This window comes from Hyaena hyaena, unplaced genomic scaffold, assembly GCF_003009895.1.
Source record: "Hyaena hyaena isolate Hyena2069 unplaced genomic scaffold, ASM300989v1 scaffold_2, whole genome shotgun sequence".
Taxonomy (NCBI): Eukaryota; Metazoa; Chordata; class Mammalia; order Carnivora; family Hyaenidae; genus Hyaena; species Hyaena hyaena.
Genome location: NW_024080634.1, coordinates 6,828,623 through 6,844,927, shown reverse-complemented (window position 1 = coordinate 6,844,927; position 16,305 = coordinate 6,828,623). Strand labels below are relative to the sequence as shown.

Here is a 16,305-nt window from a genome sequence, read left to right as displayed (position 1 = left end):
CAGATCTCAGGAGGTCGGGCACCGCGCTGCGCACCAGAGCGTGGAGGAAGCACCAGGGGTGGGCAGGAGGCGGGGCTGGAGGGCGCCGTGGCTGCAACTTTTACTGTAGTCTCTGTGGGAAGGAAGGAGCAAGGCAGGGTGACCTGAATGACTTCAGTGGACGCTGGCCATGGGGGCTGTCGCCAGGGTGATTAGGGCCGGTGAGTGAGAGCCCCAGGGGGGTTGGGGCGTGGGCTCTGGATCTGTTGGTTTGTGTCTGAAAATCGCTCCCACAGGCAGGCTGTTTACCATCTTTCTGCGGGGACAGGCTGCTCTGGGGACACGGGTCGTCCCTCCAGGGCCAGCAACCCCAGATGTCAAACCATAGGGACACAGAAAATAAAAGATATGGTTAATACTTGAACTCAGAACAAAGCTCCTCTGCCCTCCCCACCCCCCGGCACCCCTCAGCCAGATCCTCACATTTAATAGGACATTTTCAGAAAGACTGAAAGACTCACAGCATCGGAAGAAATGAGCTGAAATGTAGGAATCACATGAGCGCTCCTAAGGACAACTGCGGTAGTCTTTGGTGACATAACTATGGTGTCATTGACTGGAACGTGTTAAGTACTCTGCACGGTGCTAGATACTCATGAATTATTCCACCTAAGAGATGGCTTGTCTCCCTCACACCGGGACAGATGAGGGATATTGTCCCTCTCCTTCACCTGATCCATGCACACAACCCAGCCCCTCCCCGCCGTGCAAGCTCCCGCTGTTGTGACTAGTCTAAATGGATTGCAAACATGCCATGACCCAGAATCCAGGTACCTGCTGTTCCCCATCTCAGGAAGGCTGGGGAACTTCCCCGGCATGCCGACTGGAACATACCAGCCTCCCTCCGGAAGGAACAGTAAAATGAGATGGCAGAGATTAGCCCAAGGAAGAACACTGTGTCTTTTGTTTCGGTGCCTCCTTGCCTTAAAAGGCAGGGCCAAGTAAATGATGGAGCTGTAAGAATATTGTATCTGCCGGGGAGAAAACCAAGCTACAGGTGTGAATACAAACCAATGAGGACAAATTCCCGTCACTTCCTCCCGGAAACTAACAGGCCAGAATTTGGACACCAGCCGGTGATCTGTGAGCTCAAAGATGAATCAAGACGAGGATTTATTTGGGGGCACCTTGTTGGCTCAGTTGGTTAAGCGTCTGACTTCGGCTCAGGTCATGATCTCACAGCTCGTGAGTTTGAGCCCCGCATCGGGCTCTGTGCTGACAGCTCAGAGGCTGGAGCTGCTTCCGATTCTGTCTCTCTCTGCCCCTCCCCTGCTCATGCTCTGTCGCTGTCTCTGTCTCTCAAAAATAAATTTAATAGGATTTTTTTTTAAAGATGAGAATTTATTTTGCCAACCCAAGTTTGCATCTGTTCCTTGGGGGTGTTTGATTCTTATCTTTAAACCTCAAAAAACCCTTTGAGGGTTTTATTTGACACGTCGGTCCCTCCTGGACTACATTTTTCACCCCTACATGGATTGGAATGAGGAACGTAGAGATTAGGTGGTATATTTACTTTAAATCAATACTTCAAGACCAGACTTGGACTAAAGCAGGCTCTCATTTCTAACGGTATTACGCATGTGTTTACAAGGCTGTGCTCATTCAGAAGGCTCGCCTCACCCTCTACACACCCAACTACATTTCTGACAGGTCAGGAAAGCTTCCAGATCTGAAGAAAGGATGCAGGTTCATTAATAGAGCCGTATTTAGAATTTGCCACAATCTTGTTAACCATGAGTGGTGAGTTGAAGGACGAAGACATTCCTACAGATCACAAGGAAGGCTGTAACTATTGCTAGGTTCCTGGACATCTTGAGACATTCCTGACAGTAAAAAAAAGGATCAGATGTATGAGGGAGTTCTAGAAAAGGCTCCTAAGTGTCCCCCACATTGTTTTTGAGCCTTGGAGCTGCCACTGGAGGAGGGACGGCAACCAACATTTGCTGCAGTCCCGGGGCAGCCTAGGCAGCAACCCCTGGGGATCTTCAGACAAAAGCTTACTTGTGGCACATTATTCAATCCATTCGATGTCACCAACGTCCAAACCCTTATGAACACCCAGGATGTGAACTACACTTTGTCAGCATTTGCCGAAAATTTCACCTTAAGACCACATTTATTAAATAGCCCCTAAGAAGATGTCTTTGCTTTTGTAAATACATTGCCTCTGTCATATTACCTTCCTGGCACTGGGTTTGTGAATCGATCTGTAAAGATCTTATTTGCACTTAGAAGTCCATTGCTGCGGTGCCTGGCTGACTCAGTCGGTGGAACCTGCGACTCTTGACTTTGGGGCCATGGGTTTGAGCCCCGGGTCAGGCATAGAGTTTACTTTCTTAAAAAATGATGAAACATGGGGCGCCTGGGTGGCTTAGTCAGTTAAGCGTCCGACTTTCGCTTAGGTCATGATCTTGCGGTTCGTGGGTTCGGGCCCCGCGTCGGGCTCTGTGCTGACTGCCAGCTCAGAGCCTGGAGCCTGTTTCAGTCTGTGACTCCCTCTCTCTCTGACCCTCCCCTGCTCACGCTGTCTCTCTCTCTCTCTCCTAGAAATAAATAAAACATTTTAAAAAATGATGAAACATACAAAAATTTAAAAAGTCATTGCTTTTGGTTAAAAACCCATTAGAGTCTGTTTTTGAAAAGAAAAAATACCTGTTTCCTTACAGTCTTTCGTCCATCAGTCCTCCTCCCCTGTGGGAAGGACCCCTTAGACTCTTTCTGGAAATACGAGGACAAGAAGGAGGACAGGAGTTTGCTTATTGTTTTACAAGCAGGCTGTCAACTTTAGGAAGAATTTCAAACAAGCTCGGGGCATTTCCTTGTTTTTCCGGTTTTCCTGAGATATAACTGACAAGCAAGAGTGCGTGACTTTGAGGGGACGTATGTAGATTGTGGGATGCTTACCCCAGCAAGTTTCGTTAACATCTGTCCTCTCACATAGATACAAAAAAGAAAAAAGAAGAAGAAGAAAGGAAAAAGGGGGGGAAAGATTTTTCTTTTGTTCTGAGGACCCTTAGGATCCACTCTCTTAACTTTCAAACACTCCATCCAGAGCCACAGATCGGATCCCTTAACTGCATGACTTGCGTGTTTGTTCTTAGTCCAAGTGTGAGATTATAGCCTATAGCCTCCCCCCAGGCATTTCCTTCTGACGCACCACAAGCGAGGCAGAGTATGAACGGTCCTCTGAGAACGTGGGGGGTATAGCCCTCCCCAGACCGATGAAGCGTGACCCTGGAGGTGCAAAGTTAATACAGCACAGTGAAGATAGAGACAATGGCAAAAAGCAACAAAAGCGAACTACAGCTAGGCCAGGCCTGAGCTCTACTTAATTTTCAGGGACCGTTTTCCAGTGTCCGCCAACTTCTGCAATGTCAGAGTCACAGGCTCGGAGGAAAGTCAGGAGGAGGGATTTTACATGTTCTCCTCCCCTTCCCACACGTGAGTCCTCTAATCACTAAAAAGGATCATGCTGCATATGTGTGTCTTAGAGGCAGAGACAAATCTCAGTTTGGGAACTGAAGATTGGGTTGTTGTTTTTTTTTTTTTTTAAGTTTATTTACTTAGTTTGAGAGACACAGATACAGTGCGAGCAGGGGAGGGGCAGAGAGAGAGGGAGAGAGAGAATCCCAAATGGGCTCCAGGCTCAGCGCAGAGCCCAACATGGGGATTGAACTCATGAAACTGTGAGATCAGGACCTGAGCAGAAACCAAGAGTTGGGTGCCTAAACGACAGAGCCACCTGGGTGCCCCACTACAGATGGCTCCCCTAGGTGTTGATGGCCTTGTCTGTTTGCCCAGTCAAATGCACATCAGCCGACCGTCTCCCTTGTGGTCACTGTGCTGCCCTCACAGACACCCTTCTGTTTGCTGTCCCCCGCCGGGAAAGCTGGCCAGATGCACATCTGTGGCAAAGAGTGGTCTCGGGACCTAAGTGACCTGAGGCCAGGAGCATCCACAGAATGCCAGATTTCCGGAAGGGTCCATTCTAAACGGGATCACCTTCGTCCACAGCTTGTGCGCAAGTGACACATGGTGGGTCCCGCTAGCCTGAAGTGTGCTCCTGCCTCTTCCTTCAGGCACAGCCAAGGGCATCTTTGTGCAGACGCCTTCCCAGCCAGTCAGCCCTGTGGTCTGTAAGCTGGGGCCCTCTTTGGGCTGTGTGTCTTAGTCTCCACCATACATTACATTTTCTTCCCAGTTGAGGGCATTCTCTCTCCTAGTGGATTCGCGTCATTGTAAGAGTTATCTGTGTAAGGCACCTTCCTACACTGTTGGTGGGAATGCAAACTGGTGCAGCCCCTCTGGAAAACAGTGTGTGGAGTTTCCTCAGGAAAATAACAATAGAACTCCCCTACGACCCAGCAATAGCACTGCTAGGAATTTACCCAAGGGATATAGAAATGCTGAGGCATAGGAGTACATGTACCCCAATGTTCACAGCAGCACTCTCCACAATAGCTAAAACATGGAAAGAGCCTAAGTGTCCATCAACGGACGAATGGATCAAGAAGATGTGGTTTATCTATACCATGGAATACTACATGGCAATGAGAAACAATGAAATCTGGCCATGTGTAGCAACGTGGATGGACCTTGAGGGTGTTATGCTGAGTGAAATAAGTAGAGAAGGACAAATGTCACATGTTTGCGCATATAGGAGGATTAGGAGGAACTTAACTGAGGACCATGGGGGAGAAGAAGGGGGGAAATGGTGGGGGAAAGGGAGAGAGGCAAACCATGAGAGACTCTTGAATGCTGAGAAACAAACTGAGGACTGATGGATGTGGGGGGGAGGGGGGAGATGGGCATGGAGGAGGGCACTTGTGGGGATGAGCACTGGGTGTTACGTGGAAACCAATTTGACAATAAACTATTTGTAAAAAAAAAAAAACAAACAAAAAGAAAAAAACAAAAACAAAAAAACAAATAAAAGGAAGATGACAACAACAACAAAAGAGTTATCCGTGTAAGAAAAATTGGCTGTACTTTGTAATTTCCTCTTATCTCTTTAGTCCCCCAGATCTTTATGCAGCAGCTACCGTGCCCCACATTGCAGCCAGCTCCAGAAACAGAAGCCAGACACAGTCCCTGCTCGTCATGACATTCATGTTCTATCAGCAAGAAGTCCCCCCGGGGAAGGTGGGGTGTGATGGGCGGGTGTGACAGAGAGACCTAACTCGGTGCAGACATCAGGAAAGGCCTGCTGGAGGGGCCACATGGCCCCTGAGGAAGGTATATAAGTCAGGCAGGGGAGCAGACCCAGAGAGACCACATAAGAACTTGGGACCTTATTTTACCAGTAATAAGAAGTCACTGAAAGGCTCTAAACCAGACAGATATCATCAGATCTGCTCCAAGGTCACTCTGGTGTCGGGAGAAGACAAGCTGAAGGCCGGGGATGCTGCCGGACATGAAGGTGGCATGGGCCAAGGTGGTGGTGATGGTTTTGGCAACAGGGAGACAGAAACGGAGATCCAAGATGTGTTTCAGAGACAGAATTGACCATATGCCTCAACTGACTGGATGTCGGCTGCACCACTGACTGGAATCGGGAATCTGGGGTGAGAGGTGGGTTTGGAGGGAAAGGGGATACAGATTACACGTGTTCAATCAGGGGCACTGAATGAGGCACCCAAGGGGAGATGCCCAGGGAGCAGGTGAATGTATGGGTTTGGATGATCAGGCATGAGGTTTGGGCTGGAGGTTAGAAAGTCAGCAGCTCGTAAAGTCACATGGGTGAATGAGATCATCCAAGGAGAGAGTGGAGACAGAAGTTCTCGGAGCCCATGGGGCGCCTGGGTGGCTTAGTCGGTTAAGCGTCCGACTTTCCGACTTTCACTTAGGTCATGATCTCGTGGTTCGTGAGTTCGAGCCCCGCGTCGGGCTCTGTGCTGACTGCCAGCTCGGAGCCTGGAGCCTGTTTCAGTCTGTGACTCCCTCTCTCTCTGACCCTCCCCTGCTCACGCTGTCTCTCTCTCCTAGAAATAAATAAAACATTAAAAAAAAAAAAAAAAAAGAAGTTCTCGGAGCCCAGAGAAAGGACCGGGAGGCCAGGAGGACTTAGAAGGGAGACACGGCCAGCAGGGTCAGCACAGAGCCAGTTCAGTGAGCTTGCAAGTCATAGTGGCTGCAAAACCATTTGGTCCGTAGAGGACCTAACAGCCAGCTGGTTACCTCTTGTCGCTGTGGCCCCACCTGAGGTTTTGGTTTGGAAGCGCTAGTAAGTAGGATGAGATCATCATCTAGGGTTTGCCTCAATTAGTTTTAACTCTTGGTTGCTCCAGATGTAGTCCGTGGCTCATATAAGTTTTAGTCTTCTTAACAACACAAACTTACTTTTAACACCAGTGAAATAATGTGCCGGACAACGGTCCACAGGTCTATCAAAATAGCCCATCTGGAAGTCCTTTATCTAACAAACAGATCCTAAGTCTCAGGGCGTCTGGGTGGCTCAGTCGGTTAAGCATCCAACTCTTGATTTCAGCTCAGATCGGATTGTAATCTCACAGTCATGGGATCAAGTCCCGCACCGGGCTCCACTCTGAGCATGGAGCCTGCTTGGGATTCTCTCTCCCCCTCTCTCTCTGCCCCTGCCCCACCCGCACATGCTCTCTCTCAAAATAAATGAAAAAACAAAAAGTTCCGAGGGGGCCTGGGTGGTTCAGTCGGTTAAGCATTCAACTTTGGCTCAGGTCATGAGCTCACAATTCGTGAGTTCAAGCCCTGTATCTGGCTCTGTGCTGACAGCTCAGCGCCTGGAGCCTGCTTTGGATTCTGTGTCTCCCTCTCTCTCTGCCCCTTCCCTACTCATCCTCTGTCTCTCTCAAAAATAAATAAGCATTAAAAACATTTTTTTAAGTTCCTAAGTCTCTTACTAAAACTGAATTCCCCATCCCCCAACTCTATATTGTTCTAATTATCAAACTCAAAACTTAAAGGTCTGCGCTTTTTACTAGAATCTTAACGTCAGCTGAAATAAGATGTTTATGTTCAACTATTCAAAGAGTAACAGAATCACATGAGCTTCGTGAACTCTCCAGAGGGCACTCTCAGGACACAAACTCTGCTTTATTGCTCCAAGATGAAGTCATTTTAATTATAAATGTCATTGTTTTGTTTTATTTGGGAAGGATAAGCTCTAAGAATTTTAAGCCAAATTTTTAAAACTATGTCCAAGGAGAGATTATAATTTATAGACTCCACACTCAGATAAGTAGAAATAGAACTGACTTTGTTTCTCTGTGACTGAAATTAACTACTCTGCTTTCAAGCCCCCTGTTTCCCGATAGAAAAAAAAAAAAAAGCTTACGTTTGCCAATTAAAGGTAACTTGATCACTTCCAGCTTTAAATGTGGTTAATCCAGATCTAAACTGTCATTTAAGAAGTTCCCCTCTCGGACCCTAAGAGCCATCTGCATTGGGGTGGGTTAAACATCATTTGGCATCGGTGAGGAGGTGTGGCATCCTGCCTCCTCGCTCTCCCCACAAGGTCTTTGGGGTATCATGGAGCCTCGCTGCGAGGTTCCAAGTGTCCACCAGACTCCTGGGCTAGAAGCTGCTGGGTGCCTCTCCCCAGGGTCTTTCCAACACCGCCACACGGTCACACACTCCTGCATACACACTCCAGAACACACACACTCGCACACACAGGGAAGCCCACAAGCACAAAAATGCACGTGCATACACACTAATACACTAACATACGTGCACAGTACACTCGCATGCACACACTCACCCACAGGCCCCAGGCCACCGACTAGACACACCTCCTCATTTAAATGATTTACAATTTTCTTAAGAGGATAACACAAGCAAACCCTAAAAGGAAATACAGGTAGAAACAAACGAACCTAAGAAGACATGAAATAGATGACAGGCCACATAGAAAGGAATGAATTCAAGCAACTTTTAATTTTTTGTTACATTTATTTATTTTTGAGAGACAGAAAGAGACAGAGCACAAGTAGGGGAGGGGCAGAGAGAGAGAGGAAGACACAGAAGTAGGCTCCAGGCCCTGAGCCGTCAGCACAGAGCCCGACGTGGGGCTCGAACCCACAAACCATGAGATCTTGACCTGAGCTGAAGTCAGACATTTAACTGACTGAGCCATCCAGGCGCCCCCAAGCAAATTTTAAACACGGTACCTTGATTATACTGCCTCAGTGAAAGTATTCTAAGATTTAAAAGAAGTGTAAAGAAATTCTTTTTAAATTTTTTAATTTATTTATCTTTGAGAGAGAGAGGCAGAGCATGAGTTGGGGAGGGGCATAGATAGAGGGAGACACAGAATCTGAAGCAGGCTCCAGGAGCTGAGCTGTCAGCACAGAGGCCAACGTGGGGCTCAAACCCACAAACTTCGAGATCATGACCTGAGCCCAAGTCAGACATTCAACCAACTGAGCCACCCAGGCTTCCTGTAAAGAAATTTTTAATTTTACCTTACAGGTTTGTGGTTGATAGTGTCAAAAGGACAAACAGCATCTTGGGGGGCGAGGGGAGGTTAAAGTGGTTTATTCAGATCTTATGAGTCTGTTACCATCACTCTCCTTCCTTCCAGAAGACTCTGATGACTTTGAAAGGAAAGTGAGTTTTACAGAGTAAAAGGAGGAAGTCTTAAGAAGGTCTTTCTTCCTGGCTTGTAGAAGCCTATTCTAACCAGGCTTGTAGATGGCCACCTTCTCGTTGTTTCCTAACATGGCCTTTTTCGTGTGTGCATGCAGGAGAGAAAGCTCTCTGGTGTCTCTTCCTCTTAAAAGGACACCAATCCTGTCGGATTAGGGCTCCACCCTTATGACTTCATTTAACCTCAGTTACCTCCCTAAAGGGTAGTTAGGGCTTCAACATGTGAATTTTAGAGGCACACAATTCAGTCCATAACACCGTTGTTATCCACGAAAGTTACTTAAACTTTCTTTGCTCTAGTCTGATCCTGCGTAAGATGGACATCACAACAGCATCCCTGTAAGAAAGCTGCTGCAAGGGTTGGACGGTTGATGCACAGAACGCGTTTCGTGCCTGGCAGAAAACAGACAACCGATAACACTTAGTATTTAACTCAATACTTATTCGTTAATTTTGTCAACTACTTTGGTGAGAGCAAAATTAGGAGTACGCACATAGAATGTCTTTTTTTTAGACATTAAGAAAATGGACATCTCCATTTATTTTTCCATAGCTGGAGGTGAATCTCAGTGGCCCCCCCCAGTATTTGGGTAACAGGAAAAGTACAACTGTTTATTGAAGACACTTTTAACCTGAGTGTAAGGCAGGGCTCATTGTTACTTAAATAATCAGCAGTTGGCTGCAACTACTGAATGAAAATTATTATTATGCTGTAGCAGAGATTACACTGTACTGCTTCTTTTTGACACTGGGCTTGGGAAATCACCAACATTCTTCTCCCACACAAACACTTATAAACCTAAGTGCAGAACACTTTATTACTGTGCTAATTCAGTGCAGTTCTTACTGAGAACAGCAAGGAGTAAAGAGAAACACCACGTTTGGCCTGGCATTTGAAATAAGGAGGCAAAGCCTCTACGGTCGATTCTTTCTCTCTGAATACTAATGATCCATATTGATTAATTTTACAGCATTCAAAGTGGTGATGGTGGTTTGTATCCATTTTATTTTCTTGGAATCATATTCTCCAGGTGGTTTAGATGTATTATCTACCTACAGAGAGAATCCCTCTGGCTTTATCCAAGGGGCTGTCTCTTGAGGATGGCTTTCATCATATTGGTATTCTGCTTAAAACATTTCCCGTCATAATTTGCTGCTGTGAATCTAAAAATAGAGCTTTTCCTGTTAAGTTGTGTTGCAGGGCCCGACCCTGCGCCTGCTCAGCCGCTGTGACAGACTCCTTAGGGCCACAGTTTCGTTTCCTGGCTTCTGGATGGACTGGGCTTGGTGCCCACTGCCAATAACATGCACCCCCTCCCCTCCACTCCTGGCTCTTACATAGTCTTACTCAAAGAACGAAATGGCTGCTGAAAAGATGGGCTGTTTCTAATCACTTCCCTGCAGGTTAAACTCTCGGAAGATTAATCAGAGATACAAACAGAGATGTTCTCAGAGGAGAAATTATGAAATCATGAAATGAAATAATTTTTAAAAAATGTTTTTATTTATTTTTGAGAGACAGAGAGAGACAGTGCAAGCAGGGGAGGGTCAGAGAGAGAGGGAGATACAGAATCCAAAGCAGGCTCCATGCTCTGAGCTGTCAGCACAGAGCCTGATGTGGGGCTCGAACCCACGAACCGCGAGATCATGACCTGAGCTGAAGTCGGACGCTTAACTGACTGAGCCACCCAAGCACCCCAGACTTCCTTCTCTTCTAATAGAAGTATTTAGACCTATACATTTTTCTCACTTTCCATGTATCCTATAATGATGACATTTAGAATTTCAGTATCATTCAGTTCCAAGTATTATTGAATTTCAGTAGAGTTTCTTCTTTGACAGAAGCTGTTTAGAAATGTGATTGTATATCATTATGAAAGCTGTGGTCATTTTTAAAATTCATCTCTTTTTTTGTTTTTTCAATGCAAATCACATCTTTAAAGAATGGATTAGGACCAATGGCAATATGTACAATAAGAATCTTTCTGCAAAAAAGGAAAATTATCAATTTACGCTAGAAACTCTTTTTAATATTGTGCTGTTGCATAAATACACTAATATTATTTTTGTCCTTTTTTAAATGAATTAGGACACCACAAAATGAATTTAAAAAATGGAAAAGCATCCATGAGCATTCATTTAAATCTTGCCTGTTCACCTTTTATTACAAAAATTAAACAATCTCATTAAAATGGTACTATGAAAAGATATTTTACTATTCCTATAGAATTCAATGAGTTATTCGTTTGCTAGGTACATTACAAAGTAAACACAGACTGGGAGGCCCACACAACAGAAATTTATTGTCTCATAATTCTGGAGGCAGGAAGTTCAAGATCGAGTTAGGCTTGGTTGCTCTGGAGGCCTCTCTCTTTGGCATGCCAATGACCATCTTCTTCCTGCGTCTTCTCATGCTCTTTCCTCTGTACATATCTATGTTCTCATCCACTCTTCTTCCAGACTCTGGTCATATTGAATTAGAACCCATCCTAATGATCTCATTTTAACTTAATGATCTCTTTAAAGACCCCATCTTTAAAAACAGTCACAGCCTGAAATATTGGGGGTTAGTACATCAACATAGGAAATTTTAAGGGAACAATTCAGTTCATAACAGTACACAATTTCTCCACAAACCAAGTCAATAGTTACATTTCCCTCAACAAATAACCCTACCACATACCTTTGAATCATTTTGTTTTATTGAATAAGCAAACTATGGCATTTCCATATAATGAAATAGTATAATTGCCATATAAATGGAATAACCAAAAAATTATACCAAAGAAAAACATTTATATTTGCCTATGTAGCTACCTTGATCAATGCTTTTTATTTCTAGATTTGAGTTACTATCTAATGTCCTTTTACTTCATCTTGAAGGGCTCTCTTTAGTATCTCTTATAGAGTAGGACTGCCAGAAATCAATTCAGTTTTTGTTTATCATGAAATGTCTTAATTCCTCTTTCTTTTGGGAAAGATAAATTTGCTGGATGTAGGCTTCTTGATGTAGAGTCTTTGTCTTTAAGTGCTTGGGATGTGTCCTCTCGCTGCCTTCTGGCTTCCGTGGTTTCTGACAAGAAATCCAATGATACTATTATTGTAGATCCCTTGTGGGTGATGGTTGTTTATATCTTGCTGCTTTTAAGATTCTCTTTGTCATTGTGTTTCAACAGTTTGATTATTGATGTGTCTGAGTATGAATCTCTTGAGTTAATTTTACTTGGAGTTTAATAAACTTCTTGTAAGTGTAGATCAGTGATTTTCAATAAATTTAAGAAGTTTTTAGCCATTATGTCTTCAAGTATTTCCTCTCCCCCTTTCCTCTCTCTACTCTCCTGAGATTTCCAGTATGCATATGATGTGCTCAATGGTGTCCCACACATCTCTGAGGCTTAGTTCAGTTTTCTTCTTTCTTCTCTCTTTCTGTCCCTCAGACTGGAAACCATCGCAATTGACCTGTTTCCAAACTCACTGATTCTTTCTTCTGCCAGTTCAAATCTGCTGTTGAGTACCTCCAGGGCATTTTTATTTCATCTATTATACATTCTAACTCTAGAATTTATTTAATATAATTTAATTTATATTTGTTTTTTTATATATGACTTGTATTTCTTTATTGATATTCTCAACTTGGTGAGACATCATTCTCAAAACTTCCTGTAGTTTTTTTCACATATTTACAATAGTTGAGTCAGATGAGTCCACTGTCTGAGTGAGCTTCTAGGACAGTTTCAGTTGACTGTTTTCTTCCTATACATGGGCCAAACTTCCTTGTTTCTTCATAGGTCTCATAAATCTTTAAAACTGTATTATTTAAATTGTATTATTGTATTATTTAAATTTTGTATTGTATTATTTAAGTAATACAATGTGGCAACCGTAAATATCAGATTCTGCCTCCTTTCCAGGGTTTTTCGTTGCCTTTGCTGTTTGTTTAGTGACTTAGCCTGAGAATCAGGAAGTCTGTATACTTTCATATATAGCACCCTGAAATCTTTGCTCAGGTAGCTTCGTAATCAGCTAGTGACTGGACAAAGATTTCCTTAAATGCTTGGAACCAGTAAGTCTCCAGTCTCTGCTAAGGAGTGCTGTGTGCACGGTGGGGCATGCCTTCAACACTGAATTAGGCACTCTACAGCCCTGCCTTCACCTTCACTTCCTGCTTGCTCAGAGGCTCAAGGTCAGCCAGGAGTGAGAGCCCAGGGCCTTCTCAGGTCTTTTCTGGGCATTTGTACAGTTCTAAGGGTCTAAGTGGTCTTCTAGATTCTCAGGAATATGACAGAGTTTTTGAAAGTTCCTTATGGACATCTTTCTCCAGCTTTTGCTTTTGTTTCTTGGTTAGCTTATTGTTTTCCCCAACTCTTATCACTGCCCCCCCACCCCCACCCCAAGCAGCCGCAATATTAAACAATTGCCTGGCTGCTTCTGACAATTGACCCAAGGTAAAAGGCTGTTTGCATCGGGGGAGCTCTCTGCCAGGTCAAACGAAGACAAGGCTTGCAGGTGAGGTTTGCTAGGGAACTGCCAGACACATCAAGCAATGATGAGAATGGGGCTTTGCAAGAGTTCCAACTGTGTTCTGACCCTTCCAGTGGCTGTTAGGCTGATGGTTTTCACCACAAATTTTAGGCTGTTGGCTGTTGAGGCTCATGAAGTTGAGCTGGGGGAGTTAATTTTCCACAAAGTTCAGGGTTCCTACTAAAATTCAGCTATCTTTTCCTGCATAACCTCCCCTGGAATTCATTTACCAAGTTCTAAAAGAGTTTGTTTTGTCCATGTTTGCCAGTGCTCTCACTGCTCTTACGGGGGAGAAGGTTTTCAGAGGTTCTTCCCCCCCCTTCCTGGTGACAACCTCTTGGCTGCATCCATTGTTGGTTCTTCATACCTATGTTCCAAGTGTCTGATTCCCTCTTCAGCCTATTCCAATAGGAGTTAAAGATCCATTTAGATTTTAACTTTAATAATTGTATACTTCATTAGTTGTATTTGGTTATTTATACAGCCAGAATTGAAAGCCTAGGCAGATTTTATTTTATTTGACCATTGCTGGCTTCTAATCACTTCACAATAAACATGTACCTCCTTTAAGGGGAAAAAAAAGTTCTTAAAGTTATATTATCACCTCTTCCCCTTGACTTCCTGTGTATTCCTCATTCTGAGTCCATCTGTCTCTGCCATCACCTATCTTCCCCCATCACAGCCCAACACAAAGAGTTGGCAGTTCAGAAGAGAAACACTGGTTGAGAAATAAAAGCAAGACAGGACTCTTTTCTTCTCCATATCTAGAAGCTCTGCAATACTTATTTTAGAGGCATAAAAGAGGGCTTCTGTGGATTATCTAGAGAAACACTGTCAGAGGGGAGCACTCCGTTTGGGGATTAAGGAGGAGTGCATAGGGCTAGAATGAGGGCAGTGCTGACTCAGGCCCTGACAGCTGAGTGGGGTGAATCGCTTAAGTCCCTGGCACCCCAGTTTCTTCTTCTAGTCACAAGGAGCAAGTGCAATGCTCTGGGAATATTCTGTAGCTCCAAACCCCTCTGGGTAAATACCCTTATGTATTCTCTTCTCCTCACTCCGCCTGCATTCAACACAAAGCAGTTGCCTGATACACCTCATTGGCTGTCTTAATTAATGACACATTGGCTGACTGGCTGTTTCCTTGGATGAATGAACACTGGCCAAAGGACACTTTTGTACGTCATAGGTAGTTTTACCTTTAAGGACCCCTTATTCATTTTTTTAAAGTTTTAATTACAATACATTTTACAATCTTATTAGAGTAAAGGTGACTATTTTAACATTTTCTTCTACCTAAAAGTTTATTTTTTTCTTCTGATTTTAAAAGAATTTTTATATGTCCCTAAACAGTATTGTGGGCCCTCCGCCCTGGACCTGTCTAGTCATTCAGGAATGACTTAGTGGAGGTCTCCATGTCCTGAGAAGTTTCATAGGAGAGCCCTTTGGCCAGTGCACCAATGCCTTCCCCAGATTTTGTGTCAAGCCAGTTGCCTAGTTTTCTTAACTAAGAGGATGGGTGGAGTTTCCTTCATTCTGTCATTTCATATTTAAATAAAGCTGCTCCCGACGCTGGGCTCCAGTAACTCATATGGTATTTCTGTGCAAAGTAGAAAAAGGTTTCTTATCTTTAAGAAGAAGGCAAAAACAAAACAAACAAACAAAAAAAGCCTTTAAAGTATTATGTTTATTACACAGTCTGAATAACTATCCTCAATGAGCCTGGGGAGAGTACAAAGTCAGGGAGACATCCCTTCCCACTTCATTTCGGGCCACAGTCATGGCCTGCATGGTGTGATGTAGGACAGTAATGCTAATCCATGATGTTCAGCTGAAAGCCATCCTAGCTGTAGCTCCATAAACCAAACTTGATTCTAAGTCTGTGGCCAGAAAGCTCAAGTCTCAGCAGGACTCCGGCAAAGCCCCTAAAAGCAATGGGAGGCCAGACTCATGGCCTCCAGTCTCTCCCAGAGCGAAAAGTGGACGAGGCACAACCACACGAATGTGCCCCTGTGCACAGGTGCACACATGCTTTTCCTGTGTGTGTGTGTGCATGGCTTTGCAGGCAAGTGTGGTTTGCTGTGAGCCCAGAGCCCTCCCACTACTCCCTAGAAGTCCCCACCTCCAGCAGTCCTGGAAGTTCCACCACACACTCTTGTATGTGTTAGCGTACATCTACAACACGAATAACACTCCCTTGGTTATAACACCCTGCGCGGGGCACAATCGGAACAGCTACATGCAGCGACCCTAGCCAGCCTGCTGAATCCACTTGCTGGTGGAAAGCCCTCATGCACATATACTAAAGTCTCCATCCATTCCCTTCTTTGCAGGGATGACATGCCAAGCTCGGAGCTCCTACATCACCAGTGAGATCCTATGGGGTTACCGGTTCACACCTGTCCTGACGCTGGAAGACGGGTTCTACGAGGTCGACTACAACAGTTTCCATGAGACCTATGAGACCAGCACCCCATCTCTCAGTGCCAAAGAGCTGGCCGAGCTGGCCAACAGGGCGGAGCTGCCCCTGAGTTGGTCTGTGTCCAGCAAACTCAACCAACATGCAGAACTGGAGACCGAGGAAGAAGAGAAGAACCCCGAGGAACAAACAGAAAGGAATGGTGATGTGGCAAACCTAGAAAACGAATCCAAAGTTTAATCTAGCTGGGCGGCTCCTTCTCCTCTCCCCTCACACAACCTTTCCTCGTCTCTCATTCTCTTTCTTTTTGTCTCTCTTCCTTGGTTGTTTATTTATTTATATTTAATTTTGACATTACCAGAAAACAAGTCTTCAAGGTGTAAAATATCTACCTGCCCTCTCTCAATTAATTCAGATTGACAAGGTAGACATGGATTTGGTGAAGGTGCAACGTGCCCTCATTTGGGGCCCGAGCTTGTCCTCTTCCCGAAATACCACACATTCAACTCCTAGGGATTTAAGCTACTTACCTGCATGTCCTGTACAATACCAGATCACTCAAAGAGTGTGTCAAAGATTTCACCTGGGATACGACAAGTTAGGTCTCTGGTGCCTATTTATTCATGCAGCGAGACATAGCATAGAACCCTCAGTCTTATAGATCCCAATAAATTTCATCCACAGGGCGAGGTGCTTGCCCGATA

The 16,305-nt window shown here is 44.6% G+C and overlaps 1 protein-coding gene across 1 annotated transcript in view; it reads left to right on the top strand.

Moving 5' to 3' along the window:
• Positions 1-15,841, top strand: part of KCNJ6 (potassium inwardly rectifying channel subfamily J member 6) — a 109,640-nt gene extending 93,799 nt beyond the window's left edge. The window contains exon 4 of the mRNA XM_039229763.1: positions 15,516-15,841. Within this exon, the coding sequence (XP_039085694.1) occupies positions 15,516-15,841 (326 nt within the window). The remainder of the gene's footprint in view (positions 1-15,515) is intronic.
• The last annotated feature ends 464 nt before the right edge of the window (positions 15,842-16,305 follow it).